Raw genomic sequence first — 21,825 nt, 5'->3', positions numbered from 1 at the left:
AGTTTGCTGTATCAGGTTATGGGGCTTTTATTGAGGCACTAGCACTTTATTCAGTAAGAGGAGCCAATTTCACACAAGAATGTGTAGATTTAAGCACCTTTGAACTATGTTTAATACCCACTGAGTGTGATGCATTTTATACACACATGCATAGATCTTGTTGGAGTCTTCTACATGTTACTCAATCCTGCATGTGAATTTGCACAGGTATCAGATCTATAGAATCATAGATACTGATCTACCAGAAGGGTCATACTAGAACGCTGCTGCTGCCACCTGTCTGTTCTCATTGAACAACATTGGGCTTTTTTTTTTTTTATCGCTCGCCTTGTATTTTATGAGACGCAGCCTAGATGTTAAATTTTGTTTGCAAGAAGATGCACATTAAAAGTGTAAAATTATTTGTATTAGAAGTGTCATCACTGTGCATAACGTGGACTGTGTAATACATGGTGATATATAACTGTTCAGTATCAGAATCTAACAAAGTATGTATTGACAATACTAGGTTAAAATGGCACCTAAGTTGGGAGATAGAACCAGTGTTATGTATCAGTCCTTTTTTATGTTTGAAGCTGTTGTAACATGCACTGTGTGAACACGATGTTGAAAAAGAACGCTTGCGAATGACAAATGTAATGCCAGCCTGACGAAGCACCGATTGGGGTGGAACGTGTGGCAGTTTTTGCTCAATGAATGCCTCTCATTTTGCCATGGTTTTTCTGATTCAGGAATTCAGAATCAAATAAATCATTCTATTTTTGAAGATCGGTGTAGTGCCGTGACTTATTTCCTTTACGGATGTGTGAGTATGCCTTGCATTCACCTTGAAGGATTGGGTTGTTATATATATATATATATATATATATACATACATATATGATAAGTTCTGGAGATATTTATTTTAATGTTGGATCCCATGAGGGGGAGAAAGAGGTGGGGGTGAGGTAGGGTATTTGAATGGGCTTGGGGTTTTAGTCCTATTTTTATGTTTTGGCCAGTCCTGTTTTTTTATTTTCAAAATCTGGTCACCCTAATCCAAGTGGAGTATGTTTTGGAGGGACCCATTCACCTTTCAATGTCAAGAGCCCATGAACACTCCATTAGCATCCTGAGGAACACGTGGCCTTAATTGATGGCACTTCAGCCAAAACTTAAGTGCTTAAGTAGACGTCACACACAAAGCATTTTAGACTAATTGTTACAATATTTGTTTGTATCGGAAAAAGGTAAAGTTCATGCATATTGTACATGCTATAAAAAGGGTTTCTATGCTACGACAATTGTGATTATTTTTCTTCTCACCACTTGACTATTTGATTGCACACTAAAAACCTTTTCTTTTGTTGTAAATTTCCAAAAACTGTTTAATATTGAGTGTACTATATATAGGCATTTTTTTCACACGCTCTGGTTCTGCAATACAGCAAGATATTATGCACTTTACTGAAAATTGTGTATCTCACTAAGAACATTTAAGAATGATGTTCACATATATAAAACATGTTTTTTAAGTAAGAAAACATTCATTTAGCTCTGTAAGATGTTTGATGGCATTCCAATAAAAAAGGAAACTGAAATAGATGTTTTTTGATTAATACACTTATGGCTGGCATTCAGAAATCGGACATTAAATGGTTCTCACATGCTAATAGAATGGCTTTTCAAGTGTCCCTAGTACGCAAGTGCCTACATCCGTATTTGTTTGTATCTGGCATTACAAACACAAATGAATTTAGTATACACACTTATTGAAGCTATGCAGCATATTAATCTGTAGAAAAAATAAATAGAACGCTAAATTGATTTTATTGTTCTATTGTAATATTAATATTAAGTAACTGAACGGGTAGGTTTTATTGTTTAATGTTCACATTAAAACAATAGTTCCATTTACGGGTACATGGTGATTTTATAAAAAGCTGTAGAGGAGTGGTTGTGGTTGGCATGTTGAAATTTGCTGCAATAACATTTTGAAAATTACAAATGTTATATTATTTATCAAACTAGTATTTTTATGAAAAATGTACATAAGTTTGTTAATGGTACTTACTTTGCATCCACATTGGTCGGTGTCTTCAAATGAAGTGTTTAATCTTGTTAATAGGCATGTTCAGAAATGTTTAGCGATAGGGTGTGGTGTAAAGCACAAATGGCACGTTGGTTTGTTTTAAAATAAGTGCTGCAAGGTGCAGATTACGCATGCACAGTTAGTAATTATTTGCATGTGACGTTTGTGAATGAAATAGTTGTTTTTGGCAAAGTTCACGTTGCAGTTTTCTGAAAAGGGAACACCAGTTAAGTTTATATGTGTAAGTGGTGTACTTTTGTAATAATCTTATGTATATTAAGTTAACGTTTTGTAAGAAAATAACGTCATACATACGCAATGTGAGTGTGTTTATCATTAAGCATGAGTGCATTTTTGTAGTGTTGCAGCATCATTCCAGTCACGTGAATACAAGCATAGGTGCTGCGTTATTAGAGTATAGATGTTCACAATGTTTTTATATTAAATTATGTGTATTGTACGTTAGGCATTCGTGCACTTATGTATTTTTGTATGTTATGCATGTTATTGTACTTTACATGTTGCATGGTTATGTGTAGATTTTTATGCACATATTTTTCATTATGGATGTGCTCATATGTGTAATATTTAGGTAGTTTACAATTTCCTTGCCTTACTTTTTTGTAATTATGCACGAGTTTATGTATTTTTCCATGTATGTATGGTGATTGAAGGCGCTTTTCTTTAAATCTAGGTTTTTAGCCACTGCATTATGTTCGCTGAGTGCTAGTTGTTTCACTATTTGTACATTTGAATGTGGAATAGCACAGCTATTGTGGTGGAAAATGGAAGGACACAATGGAGAACCTTGTTGTGTATCATGCCAGTGGCAAAATCCCAGATTTTCATGCTGGGTAGCACACCGTATTGGATGCGTGGGAGTGCAAATCATTGAAAAATAAATCATGCTCATATTAATATAAATAGATCCATATAAAAATGTGCAGTTGAACATGGCCTACATTATAGTTTTCACCATAACATGAAAACTCAAAAAGTAGTTTTAGAGTTGATGAAGTACATTTAACTAATGAGTGGAATTTGTAGCCAATATTATTGAAGGGCTGTGTAATATATTGCAGTAATGGGCTGCTTTACTTTTGATAGTGTATACAGCATGGTTATTGTTTTTTGTTAATACATTATGTATTTCCTTGCTTAAATGTACATGTGTAATATGTACGCAGTGGGGGCATGCTTCAATGTATTGTGATGAATTTGGAGACTTTGTCCCTTCTCCCCTATGGTTTCTACAACGAATAGTGATAGTGGTGAGTTTTTTTATTTATTACAGTTTTTTCGGAGGGAATCTCAAACTGGATAAAAAAATGGTCAGACCAAGGACAAGGGCTAATAATCATACTGATAGGGGTTATATTAAATCCCAACAACCAGTCAAGGGTGTTCCCCTTCACATGTGTGGGCGCGTAGATATAATGAGAAAATCCGAAGTGTGAAAGGGCCCTATCAAGTAATTTTGCTTGAAGGTCACTGGTATCATCTAGCCAATAATTAAAATCACCAAAAAGTAAAACTTTGGACGAAGGTTTTTTAAAAGTTAAGAGAAGGTCAGAAATCTGATTACAAGTTATGTTCTGGTTGCCTTTCACATACTATGTACACTCTTGCCAAGACAAATTATTTTTACTCTTACAATTTAATGTACATTCCAATTATTAAAACAGTTTGTACATTACGCCACCTCAAAGCCTTATCTGGGACACCGAAGAGTATGCAATGTCTAGTTTAAATGTCCATTCTCTCTTTGTCAGTGCACACCGACACCCTGACACGCATGTGGATATGAAACAAGCTATACCCAGTGAGGGATTGAACAAGCATGAACATAGTACTCCAGAATATGTTTGAGTGCCGCTCTTCTAATTAAGAGCGTGTTTCCAATCAACTGGTCCAACATAGTGGCCGGCAGCAGGGTCAAGCAAGACACAAGGAATAAATGAGGGATGTGGGTGCGTTTCCATACTCTCTAGCTAGAAGGAACACTGAGAAGTCTGCCAAGTATAGTTTTGGGACATTTGGTGTCTAAGAAGAATAAATGAATAAAAAAATGAAATCCTTCATTAAAATTGGTGGTCGGTAAATAAGGATGATGTTCACAGTATTCTCAGTGTGTAATCTTATTTTGACATGAAGAATGTTACAGTTATCTATACTTATAACATTAGTTCTCCATACATCTAAGGAGTCTTTAAAAATTATAGCTACTCCGCCACCTTTGCCCTGACACCCGTCTTGGCAGAATATATTATACCCATAAGGAATAGCCAATGCAAGGGAGGGACCCGCAGCTAGATGATTCCAGGTCTCAGTTACCGCACAGATACATATATTCTGCGTAGAGATATATGAAGAGACCTCTAAGGCGTGTTTCAATAGCGACTGTGTGTTAAGTAGTAAGCATTTAACCTTTAAGGTGGAGTTGGCCTTACACTCAGTGGGCGGTGAAGTCACTGTCTGAATCAAATTAGCAGTGTTATTCTTAATATTGCTTTGTTCTTTTTGGTTAAGCATGTTATGCTCAACAGGCGTTGTCGGCGTGTTGGAAACCTCCAAGATAGTTCTAATGTTGATAGCGTTCATTAAGCCCAAGGAACCTTAAATATTGATTCGGGAGTCCCGGGCTCCAGAGACGGAGCACCGGGCTGACCCATGCCCTACTTAGGAGAGCCATAATGCTGGTTTTCCCCCCTCCTCCACCGTGGGATTTATATTGTGCAATTGGAGGGGAGTTGGTTCCTGGCTACCAGCATTGACTATGGCTACAAGAATTCCCTGAGGCCAGAATTGGCACTAATAAGCAACACCTGAACAGACTGCCTCCCTGAAGATTGCAAGAGGCATGAAAGCGCTTGGAGGAGAAAAGCAACTGAACTGCAGAAGGTACACAAAGCTGGGAACTAGAGTGTGTGCCTCACCCCCTCTTTTTTCTAATTATTCTTAATATTGCTTTGTTCTTTTTGGTTAAGCACATTATGCTCAACGGGTGTTGTCGGCATGTTGGAAACCTCCAAGATAGTTCTAATGTTGATATCGTTCATTAAGCCCAAGGAACCCTCATTAATATGTATGTTTCCTAGGGGCAGACTACCTTTACCCATATTATCAAAACATTCTCCTTTCTCAGGGTTGGTCAATGTATTCACATTCTGAATGCGTGAGCTGGAAGCTGCAGCCATTTCAAGAAAATGGCTGTTCTTACGGAGTCTGCTCTTTCCTTATCAATCAGGGCGAAGATTGCAGGAAGACTCAGGAGCCTTACCTGTATCTGGCCACCAACAGGACTGGAATGGACCCCTCGACCCGGGACCGGAACGGCTTGCTCCTTCGCGCTGACACGTTCGCGCCGGGTTTGAACTAAAGAACGATCAAAGAACTACAAATCCGATGGGATTTGTAGTTTCTACAGGAGTAGCGTGCATGCGTAAGACAGAACTGCTTTAAATCGCACAGGTTGGGGAAAGAGGTGAAAACTAAGGTAAAAGCACCAAGATACACTAATTATGTTGAAATCCCAAAACTGGCCGAGTCGATTTTAAAAATGTGTTTTCAGTGCACAAATTCCAGTTAAAATCTTTTAGATATTTGGGCCAAAAAAATTCTATTTCCTGTGGGAAACCACATGTTAGAAGCTATTCAAAATGTGATCAAAGTAAACGTTTTTTAAACTATGAAGCCACTGATGTAGAAATCTCAAATATTTTATGCACAGGCGGCTGCCTCGAAAATATTACTATGGAATACTTTCAGATTTTTTTCATACAAGCGTTCAAAGGTTATTGAAAATAGTCATTTTCTGAAACGCCATAGGAGCTTCAGCTTAACCTTACCTATGCCTTCTGCTAGCGCAAAGGCATAATATACATACACAGATATATGGAAAATTGAGATTGGACATACATGCTTGCATGAGAACTAGCAGTGAGATTCATGTAGGCAGGGAAATAAAAATGTTGACAAATTGTTCATACATCTATAACATTATAGGAATTACCTTGGTAACGCTAGAGACCACTTTAGTTGAAGTTGACAATTTCTTTTAAATACATTTTAGAATTTTGAGAAACACTGTTTACTGCCCGGGATTGTGGGGTGGGGCTGAAGATCCAGGGGCATGAAATCAGTTGTGCTGCCCGAGCTGAACAAGTAAATAAATCTATGAATCGATTCAAATATTTCTACATTTCAAAGTCAGATCTACAAAACATGTTTGTTTAGCTCATGGAAATCAAACATTCACAAAAGATTGCATCTTTAGTCATGACAAGAACTGGGAAACAACGGGGTGAAAGTTCAAAATTGCAGAATGGGCTTAAACCCCAGCTTCACTACTTAATCAAAATGTGCAATCCTGGGCATCTCATGTAATCGCAGCGGGATGATTCACACAGAGGTAGCCATGATTTATTTCCGATTGACGACTAACTTACTGGATTCCTAACTACTCATAATGACTTACTTAAGAACCAAATAGCCCTCTCGATAAATAACTCAAAAGTGAGAGTAACTTTGTTGAGGATATGACCCATAGTCCTCAAACGGTCAAAAGTGTTGTTCCTAAATATTTCCAAAATGTCAGTTCATAAGAGTAATTTAGTTGGTGTTAGAGAGAATTCTCTTAAAAGGCTAATTTCCCAAACCTAGCGACTCCCCCAGCAGCTTTGCTGGATTTTTGGGTTTTTTTTTTTCTCCTGCTAAGAGTGAGACTCTTTTCCTCCCACTCTTAGGCATGATTTGAGGTATGTGTTTGACTTATTGTGTGCTTATGGGCTATGGGGTCTTTTGCTCCATAGGGTATCATCTGTTTTAGTATGTGTGTTACACAGCACCCTCAGTGCAGTAACACAGGGGTGTCATAGTGACCCCCAAACATAGACTCCATACCCTGGGACTGACTACTGTCTCCCATGGCATGTAAAGTCACCATTGGCTTTACTAGTCCAAAATTGTGAACAGAACCAGTATAAACCATCATATTGTGGAAGTACCTGAAGGGGTTAATTCGATTGCCCCTGGGTCTGTTCACAAGGGGGCACTGACCAGTCCCCCCTTGTCGAGTTTCTGGCTGGTGGCAGTGGTTACCATGCAAAATATTCTACCGGAATATTTCCTATGGGATTTTCCCATTGGTTTTAAACGCACCACTTTTTGGTGCAATGTTAAAGATACCGCTGGATTATTTATTTAATATAAAATCACCGGTTGGGTCTTTTTGCCAGAACTCTTTTCTAAAATGGCGTTTGTGTCTGTCTCTGTAACTCCAACAAAGGTCGGGCCGTTTGTTCCACTTTTTGGCAGGCTTCTCCACAGAAGCCCTACAACTGGTGCCACTCTGTCTGGGTTCCACAGGATGTGTGGGTGGGGGAATTGGCACCCTGGACTGCGTTGCCTTAGCAACCCAAGTCGAACTCTGTTCTGATTGGCCCAGTGGTGAGCCGCCCGGCACACCACTTAGCATGTATGAGTGACAGTTAGGCTGTTGAATGGGAGTTTTTCTGCATAAAAGCAGGGCTTTTGGGACTGGAACTTGAGAAGTCGCCACAGGACCTAAGAAATCCGAAGTGGGGAGAAGCTGAGCCATATGCAATGATGACACCACCGGTGGAGCCCTGCTGCAACGACCTCACCACTTTCCAGACGACAAGAGAAGATCTTCTGCTGAAAGAGTCTTCTTCCTCTGAGCTGGTGGGATCAACCAGTTCGCCATTCACCTTCCAGGACGTCTCTTGGTCGAATCGCCAGTGCCAAGCACCCCGGCAGCTGGATAGCCAAGCTTCACCACTGTGACCGCGAATAAAAGGAACACACCTTTTAACCGATGAACTCCGTGGCTGGTCTCTTCCCTGAGCAGTGCAAGGACTCCACGTTTCCTCCTCGCCGAGATCTTCTCTTCCCCTGGTCGAAACCACAAACTGAACCCGCTCCCAGGAACAACTGCCACCACTGGAGCTTCCTCAACTTTAAAGGTACTGTGTTCCACCTGGCCTCCCTTTCTACAGTTTGCTAAATGTGACCCTTAAATCCTTGGCTTTCCAACTGGGTTGGCCCCCAGACCTTCTAACATTTCCTTCTAATCAACCCAACCTCTTTTGAACATTTTTACAAAGACTTGAATGCATTTCTAAACTGTGTGATCTTGGGCACATTTCACCTTGCTCCATTTAAAGTGGGCCTGGCCTATGAACTTTGGCTCTATAATAGACCCTGCCTTCACTAACTTGTTTTGGTCCTAGAAAAGTGTTGGGAACTGTTTTATTTTCATGACCTGCCTTTTTCTCTCCCTTTAACTTAATTATTGGAGTGCCATCTAAGTTACGCGCTTGCATCTGTTTTTACAAATAGTGGTGTTTTGACTTAGACTTGTCTAATAATTCTTAAGGGAGGTGTGTATACTTTTCTGATTGTTTTTGAACTTGCTTTGATTTATAGTGCTAGTGTATTTCCTTAAGTGTGTGTTAAATAAATAATTATATACTTTTGATACCAAGCTCTGGTCAGTGTTTGCTTGCTCTACTGTGTGTTTAGCCCTATTGTGTATCCTCTGTAAACTGCCCTACTCTTCTTGAGAGACGCCTGACTGCTCAGCCACAGCTACCAGGTAAATCTGGGTGGTGCAGACTGCTACCAATTGGGTTTACTGCTTACTCCTGTATTCTTAATCTTCTTGCAGTGGTCCCCAAGGGAACTGCACAGGATTCTGCCTAACAGTTGGTTCCATGTTTTAAAATTGCAGCAAAACTGGCAGTTTACACAAAGAATTGTGGCAAAAAGGCTGTGGTTTTGCCGCCGCAATTCATGTACAGGATCCGGGGGACACCCCTGCAACCCCAAGACCCATTATAGCATTTAAGAGGAGCGTGGGACACCCCCGCTCCCCTTAAATGGTATAATGGGGTACACCTTTACTGGGTCAAAACACAGCATTTTTGCTGCGATTCTTTGTGAAGGTAACATTTTTGCTGCAATTTTATTACTGCATACCATTTAGTTCTCACTGTCTACTTCAAAAAGAGCTTCACTCATGGTTTACCTAGCGACAACTTTTTTCATATATAATAATAGTGACGATTCATATATTGTCAGAGATCGCACACCACAAAGTCATTTGTTACTTCACTCACTCGCGGCATCACCAATTGAAAACCATGTCCCTCTTCTAATCCCAGTCAGTGTTTGAAAACATGCACCTTCCCCTTTAACTTCTAATCCATATCCTCCATCTACACTATGGCATATTTAAGCTTCCAATGTGTCCCCTACAGCCATGACTGAACACGTGTACCTCATGTGAGAGACTGCTAGGAGTCCTGCATTTATGCTGGCATATGCACCTTTGTCATACGACTATTGATCTGTGTTCTGCATCGTGTATATTTCTCTTGCGGATGGTATTTTAAATGTGGCCAGCACCATCAAAGAGGCACCCTATTATGGACTGCTAATGCAGACCATACAATTCAACTTGTCTATTTATCTGATTCCAGCACGGATTAAAGGAATCCAGAGACTTCAAGGGAGTTCCAGTGCATATTTTGGCTGCTGCTAGGGCATCATTCAATGTCTATCTGGCCCCTTCGCCCACCTGATCTCCACCTCTCCTAACTTTCAGTGTTATGCGGATGACACTCGGCTCTCTTTCCAGCTTCCCTCAGACTCCTTCCTCGCTCATCCTGATTGTCTATCTGCGATTCAGGATTGGTATGCCCAATGATCTCTGTTTGAATGCCTCTAAGGCTGAGATCGTTTTCATTGGGACCCCTGCTCCCGCTTTCCCTCTCTCACTCAGGCCGCCCTCCTTGGGCACTCCTCCCTCGTCCTCCTGTGAGGCAAAAAACCTTGGTGTCATCTTCGACTCCACTCTCTACTTCTCTCCTCACATAACAGACTTTGCCAAGAAGACCCACTTCCAGCTGCACCTCCTCAGGGGCATTCTACATGTTCTCACTTTCCCCTAGAAGCTCACTGTCTCCAGAGCCCTGGTTCTCTCCAGGCTGGACTACTGCAACCGCCTCTTTCTCAATCTTCCTCACTCTTCGCCCTCTGCAAATAATCCAGAACAGGACTGCAAGACTGTTCTCAAGCCAAGGAAGGGACCGCATCTCTCCTGCCCTGAAATCTCTCCACTGGCTCCCAGTGGTGGCAAGGATCAAGTTCAAGACCTTCTGCATTGTCCACAAGGCTTTCTGAGGCCGGGGCCCTCACTACCTCAAACTCTCTCTGCCTAAATACCTTCCTTTTAGAGCCCTTCGCTCAGCTACCTCTAACTCTCTGAGGGTCCGACATTTCTCCAAGCAGAGAGTGGAGGGGGTGGGGGTTAGATCTCTCTCCTCTGCAGGTGCCTCCCTCTGGAACGGCCTCCCTGCCCCTCTCAAACTTGAGCCGGAACACCTGAAGTTCTGGAAGCGGCTCAAGACCTTTCTTTTCTCCTCTGCCTTCTCTCTCTCACTTCCTTGCTAACTTACCTGTCTGCGCTGCTCACTGGTTGCTTGGTACCCTCAGACCTGTCTGCGCTGCTCACTGGTTGCTTGGTACCCTCAGAGCCTTGCTGGGTACCATGCTCCTCCATGACCACTCGTCCTTGCACTGCCTCCTGGCCTACTGTGCACTTAGGGGCTGTAACTGTAACCCCTACAGCCCCATAGGGCTCCTTGCACTTATCCAGAGCTGCGATGCCCTGGCTGCACTTACTCAGAGCCATGGTGCCCTGATTGCACTTCAACCTACCTTCCCCTGCACTTTCCCCTCTCCCTTCCCCTGCACTTCTCGTCGTTGCACTTGCAGGATCCCAATGTCCCAAGGCCTGGTAGGATCGTTTGTCTAGTCTTCCCTCTGTCTCCCCTCCCTTGTCTTGTGGAGCCTAAAAACACGTGTGTACAGGGGCGTTTTAAATATCAAATAATGTATAGCAAGCAATGTATGGTTTGTGATAGGGGAAAGAGGGGCGAACAAATCTTGTATTTAGCGCTACAAAGCCACAGACATGAAGGTTTAGTGCTTTACAAATACCCAATTACCAAAATATTGCCTCCCATGACTCTACGTCAGGAAACAACATTTGAATGCACTAAATGAATCTTTGTAGTCTCCCCTGACACCCCACCTTCTGCCTCTCTGCACATGCCTTCCTGGGATTGTCTAGATATTTGAAGCCAAAATTCTATAGCAGAAGCCAGAGTCAGAACAATTTAGTAGAACGAAATACGCTTACCTTGGCATGATCAAAATCTGTATCAAAAATATACACAGGAACACAAAAGTGGCACAGGCATAGTAATTCCTGATTTTAGGAATTGCAATGGTGCGGTACTGAAATTAAAATAAGAAAGAAAGCGCAAGGTGAGTTTTACTGCTTGTTAGGTGGAGGATAGAAATATTACGCAACAGCATTCAAACAGAAAGCACACCATTTCAAAAGAGCAATATAAACTTTGAAGAACTCGTTGGGTGACACCTGGCCTCGATTCTCGGGATGGCAAATATTTGCGGTGTGGTAAAAGCATTTCAATTGTGTCAACCTTCACACTGTACAAACCCAGAGTAAACACGGTGTGGTAAATACGCTTCGATGAATCGCTCGAGGGTAGAGCGCCGTGGTAAAGACGCTAAACGGTGGACAGTACACCACGGCTTTATTTCTTAACCACCACTTCTTAACGAATGACTCCCTCCTACGACAACGCACGGTGGCCGGGCGAGACCGCTTTTGTTTTCCGAAGGTCTGACTATTTTTAACCACGTTAAATACTTGAAAGCTTGTGGATTAGGCCCAGAATGACGTCGCGTGTTTGTTGTTCGATGACCCGTTGTTAAGTTCCTCGGCCTGCAACCCGGCAACATAATTCAAGGGCGGTGGCTGAGGACGGGGCAATCTGAACGTGCACACGGGGGCTGGGCCGCAGCCCCATTACAGCTCTTAAATAAGTTCCAGGTGGGCTGTAGGGATTGTTATGTATGAACATTCAAATAAATAAAAGCTTGAAACACGGCATGCGTGTGTATTTTTTTTTTTTCACTTGGATGGCAAATTGGATATTTCTTGTCGGTCAATATAGCTTAGACCACCTATTGAACATTAGGGTTCCTCAGTCGTTTTTTTAAAAACTGAAAGTAGACAAATGAGCAAGTGAGTTTAGAATGGTTTCAGCTTGAGGATGGAGTATAAAGACCTTCAGTCAGTGCTTTAAGTGGGCCAGGGCCGAGCCCCGGCAGTCTCCAAAAAGTGAGGATGAGCTGGGGGCCTTCAAGGGCCCTCGTCCCACCCACCATGCTCCGGGGGTCATTATCCTACCACGGCCGCAAACATGATTGAAACAGGCAGCTGTGGCTCACAGAAGTGCCAGCCAGCCAGAGCATCCCCCTAACTGTGGCTGGCTCGCACTTCTGTCAGTCACAGCTGCAGGGGAGTTGCTAGGTCTGGAAAAGACCCGGGGCTAAGCTGATGTTGGAACTGTTGGGGTTTGGGTCTAGCTAGTCTTTTGGCTGTATCTCCTGAGATTCTATCCGGGGCTACAACCAAAAGATCAGGGGCTATAGCCCCCTTAGCCCCCCCCCCTAGCAACGCCCCTGCACAGCTGCCTGCTGGAAACACTGCGACACTGGGCATCTCCAAACTGTAACTTCCTGACCCCAGTCCCCTTGTTGCCTATGGGCACAATCCTGCTGTGTGATGCAGATTCGATCACGCAGCCCACGAGTGAACAGGGCCGGTTGATTTATTTATTTATGCATTGTTTGTCGGATATGTATTTATTTATGCATTGTTTGTCGGATATGTATTTATTTATGCATTGTTTGTCGGATATGTATTCATTTATGTATTGTTTGTCGGATGTATGCATTGTTTGTCGGACACATGTATCCGACAGAAAATGCATACATAAATAAACCGGGTCGTGGTCTGTTCCCGCTCTGTCCACGACATGGTTAATTTATTTATTCATGCATTGTTTGTTGGATACACGTATCTGACAAACAATGTCTGTTCAAGGAGCGAAACGAAAAGTGGTGAAAAGAAGCAATGCAAAGATAAAAGAGGAAAGGACACTGGGAAGGAGAGAAAAGAGCAGATTGATGAAAAAGAGAGATAAGTAAGGAAAAGCTGTGGTAGAGGTGTTTGTAGGTGTATCCGATAAACAATACATAAATAAATAAACCTGGTCGTGCGCTGAGCAGAAACAGTTCTTGGGTCACAAGGCTTCACCTCCATACACAACAAGCTTTATTAATTTATTTATGCAGTGTGTGACGGGTGGACAGGCTGATTTATCCATTTAGTTTGTACCAAGCAGACTGTGTTGCAATATGCACTTAGTTATATAGGGCAGACTTGTTATTACATGTTTGTCTTTAGGCCACGCCCATCACATCTTAGACCATGCCCACCATGCAAGCCACGCCCATGAATGAGGGGGGCCCTCTCAATTTCTTACCCCACTTAAAGCACTGCCTTCAGTGTTTGCTCTTTTGTGGGGAGAGAGACAGATAGTAGGTTTGCTTCTACTGCTCTCTTGCGGACTGGGAATAGCTGAATAGTAGGATAGCTTCCGTGAAGTGGAAAGATTTGGGTAGCAGGGTAGCTACTATCTGCCACGTTGTGGATAGTAGCATAGCAGGGTAGAATTCTTGCTTGCTGTGGAAGAGAAGGATAACCTTTGCTGCTCTTTTCTGGGCTGAGGAGAGCTGCATAGTAGGCTAGCTCCCACTACTCTCATGTAGGCGGGGGAGAGTGAGGTGCTAGCATATCTTTCACTCCTCTTTCACAGATGGAGGAATGATGAAAAGTAGATTATCGTGGTCTACTCTTCCTTGGCTAGAGAGTAGGGTGGCTTCCAACAAACTCTTGTGGGATAAGGAGTGTAAAATGGTAGAATAGTTTCCACTAAACTCTTGTGAGCTGGGCTGGGTCAGATAGTATGGCAGCTACCACTGCCTTCCTGTGGGCTTACGGAAGCCGGATAATAAGGTACCTTCCACTCATCTCTAGTGGGCTGGAGTGAGTCGGGTATTAGGATAGCTTCAACACCTGCCTTGTGTGCTGAAGAGTGTAGAAAGGTAGACCAGGTTTCACTACTCCCTCATGGACTGGGGAGGAGTACGCTAGGTTTCACTACTCTCTTGTTGGAGGGGAAAGAGAGACTGTTGAATAGCTTCTAACACTCTCTAGTGGGCATTTGAGAGAAGAAATAGTTTGAATTACTCTCTTGGGGGGCGAAGAATAGCTTCCACTAATCGGTCTCCAGTGCTGGGGAGTTTTACAGACAATAGTTTCTACTGCTCTTTTGCGGGCTAGGGAGAGTGCAAAAGCTTTAAATACTCGTGTGGGCTTGGAGAGCAGAGTTTCCGGTAATCTTTCGTGGGCTGGAGATAGAAGGTAAGCTTCTATGGGATTATACAATTACTGCGCAGTTTTTACTGCGAGCCCCATGAAAGTATTGACCTTTTTATTTCGACCCCATATGTATGTTGGAGAATGGGTACAGTATAAAATGCACGTAGAGTAGGCCTCCCCCCACATATATATGGGGTGAAAAGGGGGTCGAAATAAAAGTCCACATTAAAAAGAGCGCAGTAATCACATATCTCCGCTTCTACTATTCTCTCATAGCCTCATTACATGGGCCATGAAAATAGAGGATAGGATAGCAGCTTCTATTGATCTTTCATGTGCTCGGAGAGTAGGATAACTGTCACTACTCCCCTGTGAGTTGGGGATAGAGGGAATAGTATGATAGCTTCTGCTACTCTTTCCTGGGCTGTAGACATTAGTATATCTTTCACTACTCACCAGTGGGCAGGGCCGAGTCAGGTATTTGGATAGGTTTGGCCACACACTCACTCTCGTGTGATGAACAGTGTAGAATAGTAGTCCATGTTCCACTTCTCTTTCATGGACTGGGGGTTGTGGGGTGGAGGATGACAGTTTTCACTACTCTCTTGTTGAAGGGGATGAGAGGGAGTGTCAAATAGCTTCTCACACTTCCAGGTGAGCATTTGAGAGAAGACTCATTTCCACTGCTCTCTTGCGGGCGTGGGGTGTAGAATAGCTTCCACTAATCAATCTCCTGGGCTGGGGACTTTGATAGTAGGACACTGTTGTGTGGGCTAGGGAGAGTGCAATAGCTTTAAATACTCTAGTATGGGCTTCGAGAGCAGACTCGTGTCTGATAATCTTCCATAGGCTGGAGGATTAGTTTCCACTATGCTCTCATAGGCTTTGGAGAGCAGCCTTGCATGGGCCATGAAAGAATAGGATAGTAGAATAGCATCTATTGCCGTCTCGTGGGCTCGGAGCGTAGGATGGATGTCACTACTATGCTGCGAGTGGGGGATAGAGGGAATAGTATGATTGTTTCTACTACTTTCCGGCTGGAGATATTAGCATAGCTTGCACTACTGTCTTGGGGTCAGGGGAGAGTAGGATAGCCAGTACTATTTATTGTGGGCTGGGGAGATTGGGAATGTAGGATCATTTCACTACTCTCCTGTGGATTGGGGTAGTGGGATGGTCTCCACAACTCTCTTAAGGGATGTGGAAATGTGCATAGTAGGATAGATTTCACTTCTCTGGTGTGGGCTAGAGAGAGAGTAGAATAGCTTCCACTACTGGCCCCGGGATCAGAGGGGGATGTAGGATAGCTCCCATTATTCGCTCTAGTGGGCTAGGAAATAGGATGGATTCCCCTATTCGCTCTGATGTGGGTAGGTTGAGCGACACAACTAGCCTGTGCATACCTCTCAAATGTTTCCCACCCAAGCAGCTGATTGAAGATTATGGGCGGTCGAGGACAAATTCCATGGCGGGTGAGACCCACCAAAAGTGTGTTCCTTGAGACGTATGCTTGTGCTCTGGGAACATAATGAGGTAAGATAGATTTTACTATAGTGTTGTGGGCTGGGGAGAGTAAAATAGCTCCTATCACTGCCATTTTATGGGTCTGGGACAGTAAGATAACTTCCACTATCACACTGGGTGTTAGGAATGCCTGAATGTCTTCAACGCTCATCTCTTCACGGTTGGGCATGAAAGCATTGCTTATCCTGCTCTCTGTGCCAGAGTGGAAGCACAGTTTCCCTTCAGCCTTTGAGCAGGTTTTGGGCACATGTCAACTCCGGCCTCTTTGAAGCGTTGCCGTACTTTAAGTACTATGCAAAATCGAGTCAGGGCTCTTACTGAGGGCATGGCCAAAAGGAGGCATTGAATGGCAGGGGGTCGCCGCAAGAAAGAAGTAACACTTTCCTGACCTGAATGCCACCTGTTAAGTCATGCCCCTTTTCGGCCATGGCCCTATACAAGCCTCGCCTCGATTTTGCAAAAGGACCATGGCCTAACAGGCGGCATTCAGATCAGATAAGTGTTGCCACTTAATTGCGTCACCGACCCCGTGCAAGGCACCCCTTTGCATCGATCATCACCCTCGCACTGATCCCTGTATCTCTAGTTAAAAGGGGTGCCTGGTGGGGGTCTGTGGCAGAAAAGGCTACGCTTTTTATCTAAAGCATGACTCTCTCACTTATACACGAGAGAGTCAGGCTTCCGAAAAAATGCCTTGGCTTTTAGTGGGCTGGAGTTACCAGGGGACTTTCGGCTAGCCCTGGCACACAAAGCCATGAAGAGGTGACAGGATTTCACTTTTTGGTGGGTAGACAAGCACAAGCCTATTTAATTCCTATTCATGTATGTCACTGGAAGCGTGGACACCCTTGCCTTTGTTAAGCGAGGCTGGCGGTGTTGATGCGATTGCAAGGAGCCTGCAGACTTCCAGTCGGATTTGTCCAACTGCTGTGATTATATAGCCCAGTGAAAAGAAAATAAACATGATAAACCTACTTGGAAGCCTGACATCACTGAACCACCTTCTGATTACCCTCAGTCTTGTTTCCTGAAACATCATCAATGCATTTCCCACGGTTTTGCTAATTGCAAACTTGCACTATTTTTTTGCAGGGGCTCCGGAGAGCCGCGTGCTGAGCACTTACACAGCAAGACCCCCCACCTTCAAAGTGACAAGGCAATTAACCAGTTAGATTTTAATGGTTCCTAAACTATACATGTGTATTTGTGAAAGTGTGTTTGTATGTTCAGGGTTGGCTCCAGCCCCACAACAGTTGGTGGGCTGAAATTTTGGCTCACGGTTGGCATACCAGTCTGGGGTGTACTGGTGATAGTGAAATTTGACCAACCCCATTCATTCGTCCTGCACAAGGCTGGGTCCGGCCCTGTGCTATCAGTATAGGCAATTTCGGGAGGCTGACGATTTTTCAAAAATAGGAAGTTATGACACAATAAAACATACACAAGGCTATAGCAGACCCACATGTGCCTGTCAGCTACAGATTTGGGCAATGCCGGGTGGTACCGCTAGTATGTCATATTTACAAAAAACACGCTTGGGATTGGAATCCCAGATATGCAGATCACTATTCTTCAGAAGTGGAATACATGTTTGGGCCCCTAAAAATGCAACATATTTTTTTATGTATTAAGCATATATTGTAAAGGCTGCAAGTATTTTGCAGAGACAAATGGGTGGTTCAATTAAAAGCCCTGCATGATAAATGATTATTACTAAAATAAATTGGCGAACTGGTACTTCACAGAAAAATTGAACAAGTGGCCATGCAAAGGCCTGTCCCAGAGCACTCCCCACCTACCTCTTTCTCGAGTCCCTTCTCGGTAAAGAATTGGAACATTCCATAGAAGTCATCTGATTTTCCAAACCAAGGCCTGGGCAGAGAAACATGGCATTACTCAACAAGGCACAGATCAGAACAGGATCATTTGCTGCCACACAATGAATTGTTAGACTCTCTGTGCTCTGCTAAATCACAAACGCATTCTAAGCATTAAGGGGTTGGGCACCTCAAAACACCAAACAGCAAAACCCAGCCAGGTTTTTAGGATATCCAGAATGAAGGTGAAGGGGGGAAACAAGGTACAATAAAGGATTTGCAGGGTTAATTACTACCATTTTGTTGTCGAGTCAAAAAAGCAGACAGGATTTTTGTATTCAGTGGTTCAAGGCTAAGAAAGAGAAAACATTTTGTATTCTGATTGCAATAATGATTGCAATAAAACGCTGATCAAAAAGTATGATACACTGAAGTAAGACTTCTTTTAAATGTTACTAATTGTTTTTGCAGCTGAATTAAATTGAAAAGAAACAGATTTTTCAATGCAACATAGGTTTGGGATTCTGTAGTTATACATGTTTACAGTACCCATAACAAATTTATTTAAAAAACTACTTGCGCTTGAACCATTAACTTCACAACCAAACATTTGCCTGAAATGAACGTCAATTAATTTGGGCAAAAACAGTACTTTACTGCATCAAGTGAGTCTCAGGTGAGCCATCCATAGCTAAAATTAAATGACTTCAACAACTATTTTCATGTCTACATATATCTACGGTTTTATGACTAAAGTTTATTCTTTTTTCAATCTAAAAAAGAGAACTGTTGTGGTTATGTTAGGGCTCAATAGTTAGCACGCAGCCCAGCTGTGGAGCCTCAGCAGTAAATCCAGGAAGGCTTTATTGTACATATATACATGTGTACAGTTCCATTTACTTGTAAGTATATTACAGGACATGCAGTCACACAGACACCCACTGGCCATCCTCACATCACCAGCTCAGACTCCCAACTGACACGCATGGAACACTCAATTACAACACTCATTCAACATTATCCTGAGCTGCCAAACATAACACTCACCAACATTCTACCAGCATGCTTCCATGGCGAGCAGGACAACACCAGACTTACATTACAAGAACTAGATGCACTGCCTTAGGGACAGGGGACATTTTACTCTTTTTAGATTCCAACCTCGGCCCCCCACCCCCTGATAAAAGCAAGGGCAGATGGAAAAAAAACAGCTTGGATTGAGTGCAATTGCGCCTTCTTACGAGATATGATGGAAGCATCCATGCGCTTAGCCCTCTTTCCTCCCTCCTATCACATGTTATGACAGATTTATCCCTTGTGCATCCTCAGAATGGTTATGCTTACTTTTAATGCTGAACAAATCAGATTCAAGGACCCTGAACAACATTCTATGTACAGATTTACAAACCTCCTCTGTGAACCAAATGCAACCCTTATCATAAAGATCACACAGCCATCCTTGATGCATCTGAGGCACTGCAAACGGGACGCCTCTGCACTTTAGTGTACTATATAAGCACATTTAGATCCATTTGCTAACAGTTAGGGTTCAGGGTTTTACCTTTTATGCAATACTATACCACTAATGGCAGTAGTCGGCAACCTTTGGCTACAACGCCAATGAGCCCTAGCCAGCAGAGTCAATGGTGCAGGATCATGGAGTCATAGTCTAAAACATCGGAGGAGCCACAGGTTGCAGACCCCCGATGGATCATGTATGTATATATGGTGCAACATTTGGTAGACCACCGACATTGAGAGGGTCTTACATGGACTGTACCATGAGGAGTCTATGTTTTGGTTTGAATGTCCTGCTTGAGGAAATAAAAAAACTGTAAGGGCTCTTTATCCTAGGTCTCAATTCTGTGGCCATGTTACCTTATAAATGGAGGTCCGGAGTACCTGTTGATACTGCCAGCAGCCCTTTTCCATGATGCTAGGGAGGTGCGGCTGCTACCCAATAGTCCCCCTAGGGGTTCTTTAGTGTGGGAGCACCTCACGGGGAGGGACTTCCCCTCTCGGGATAGGGATGATCACCTGGGGTACAGCCTAATGAATGTTGCCACTTCCTGACATTCCTTAGCCCTCCCTAATGTCTAGAGCTGCTACATTGAGAACAAGCCTAAGTATTGTTGTAACATAGGGCCTAGGACCAAAAGTACTAGGATGAGGAAGAACACAGGAGATATAAAGATCATGAACTGTGATAACACTGGCACAAGGTGGCCCCAAGGAGGCATGACGATTAAACTGATAACAAGGAAGGAGGACTTGTATAATCCGCATGGGCGGAACTGGATACAAAGTAAAAAAATTAACATAGGACTGTTAGATGAGAAAAACCCGGTGGCGGAGCCGAACGCAGCCAGAAACGAGAAGCACAGCACTGGCAGGAGCACCGGTAACCAGTCCTTTTAGGGGAAACAGATGGCACCCAAAGTCTCCAACGTGGAAGATTCAAACGCAGACTGACAGCTGTGGAGAAGTGGAAAGTGGCAAGAGGATGCCAAGGAAGATCTCTGCCAGCCGAGTGAAGTCAGACCACATCCCGAGGCTGGGAAGATGCTGCAAAGCCATGAGTTCAGAGGAGAGAAGCCCATGCAGCCGGAGAAGAGTGCCCTGGTCCCAGGAAGTCCAAGCAAGGTACTAAAGCCCTGTAAGAGGTAAGGTGAGGTACATGAAAACCGGAGGGGATTTGGGGGTTGACATAGAGACTAAGAAGGGTTTTCCCCAGCCTAGTATTAGCAAGAATGTTAATGTGCATAACGAAAGGAGGGTCTGGGACCCCAGGAGTAAGAGGGCTAGCACCAGAGGCAATCTTCTTGGCACAGTGGTAACGAGTAAACCACTGACCACCAGAGAAGGGTCCGGGACCCCAAGAGCAAAAAGAAAAGCATCAGAGGCAATCTTCCTTGGCACTGTGCTAGCGAGGAAACCACTGACCACCAGAGAAGGATCTGGGACCCCAAAAAGAGAGAAGGCAAACATTAGTGGAAAACTTCCTCAGCGCAGTGGTCTGCGACCCCAACAATAAGGGGAAAAGCATCAGAGGCAATCTTCCTTGGCACAGTGGTAGCGAGGAAACCACTGACCACCAGAAAAGGATTTGGGACCCCAAGAGTGAGAAGGCAAACATTAGAGGAAAACGTCTTCGGAGCAGTGGTCTGGGACCCCAACAATAAGGGGGAAAGCATCAGAGGAAATCTTCCATGGCGCAGTGGGAACAAGAAAACCAATTATCACCAGAGAAGGGTCTGGGACCCAACAATAAGGGGAAAAGCTTCAGAGGAAACCTTCCTTGGCACAGTGGGAACAAGGAAACCACTGACCACCAGAGAAGGGTATGGGACCCCACAAGTGAAAAGGAAAGCATATGGGGAAATCCTCATCTGCACAGTGGTAGTGAGGAAACCATTGGCCTCCAGAGAGGGGTTTGGAATCCCAACAGTGGGAAAGAACTATATCAAACAACACCAGGAGAAGGGAGCCATTTTCCCTGTGCAGGCCTAGAACTTGTGTTAAAGACACCAGGAGACGGGAGTCGTTGCCCCTGGCATTGGGGTAAACTGTATAAAGTGACACCAGGAGAAAGGAGGTATTCTTTTGGCACTGGGCAGAGAGTGGTACTAGAGACACCAGGAGAAGAGAGTCATTCTCCTGGACATTGGATAAAGACTGGGTGAAGCCCTAAGCCAGGGGAAGGGAGTCATTCCCACTTGTATTTTCTGTTATAAGTGAACATTTGTTGGACACTGTTCAAGAAGCAGAAGGGAGCCATTCTCCTGAAGGAGGAACTTTCTATTCGTTTCTTCTTTAGTTATAGTGTGAGGGTTTGAGCAGGATTTGACACAGGACAGTGGAACTTTAATTTGGCAGACATTCTGGCAGTTCCTTTAGTTTTAGTTCAAGGCAAGGAAATAGATATAGGGAGGTCTTATTGAGAAATAAAAGTTTATAACCAAAACCATGCCACCTTTGTGTGAGCTTCCTTCTTCGGCATCCTTGCACCGCTCGCAGGGACTCTGCTGCGATGGACCTGTCCCCTGTTGTTCACTGCCACAGCTACG

At 43.6% G+C, this 21,825-nt stretch overlaps 1 protein-coding gene across 4 annotated transcripts in view; it reads right to left on the bottom strand.

The window, feature by feature from the left end:
* The window catches only part of ADCY7 (adenylate cyclase 7), a 1,256,803-nt gene that overhangs the window by 259,354 nt on the left and 975,624 nt on the right, over positions 1 to 21,825 (bottom strand). For all 4 annotated transcript variants that reach the window (XM_069604769.1, XM_069604771.1, XM_069604772.1 and 1 more), the window contains 2 exons: positions 17,741 to 17,813; positions 11,298 to 11,395 (listed from right to left, as the gene is read on the bottom strand). In XM_069604769.1, the coding sequence (XP_069460870.1) occupies positions 11,298 to 11,395; positions 17,741 to 17,813 (171 nt within the window). The remainder of the gene's footprint in view (positions 1 to 11,297; positions 11,396 to 17,740; positions 17,814 to 21,825) is intronic.

The sequence above is a fragment of the Ambystoma mexicanum genome, chromosome 1p (genome assembly GCF_040938575.1).
Source record: "Ambystoma mexicanum isolate Mex_15411 chromosome 1p, UKY_AmexF1_1, whole genome shotgun sequence".
Taxonomy (NCBI): Eukaryota; Metazoa; Chordata; class Amphibia; order Caudata; family Ambystomatidae; genus Ambystoma; species Ambystoma mexicanum.
Note: the sequence above shows the minus strand (reverse complement) of the source record. Positions and strands in the feature narration are given on the sequence as shown.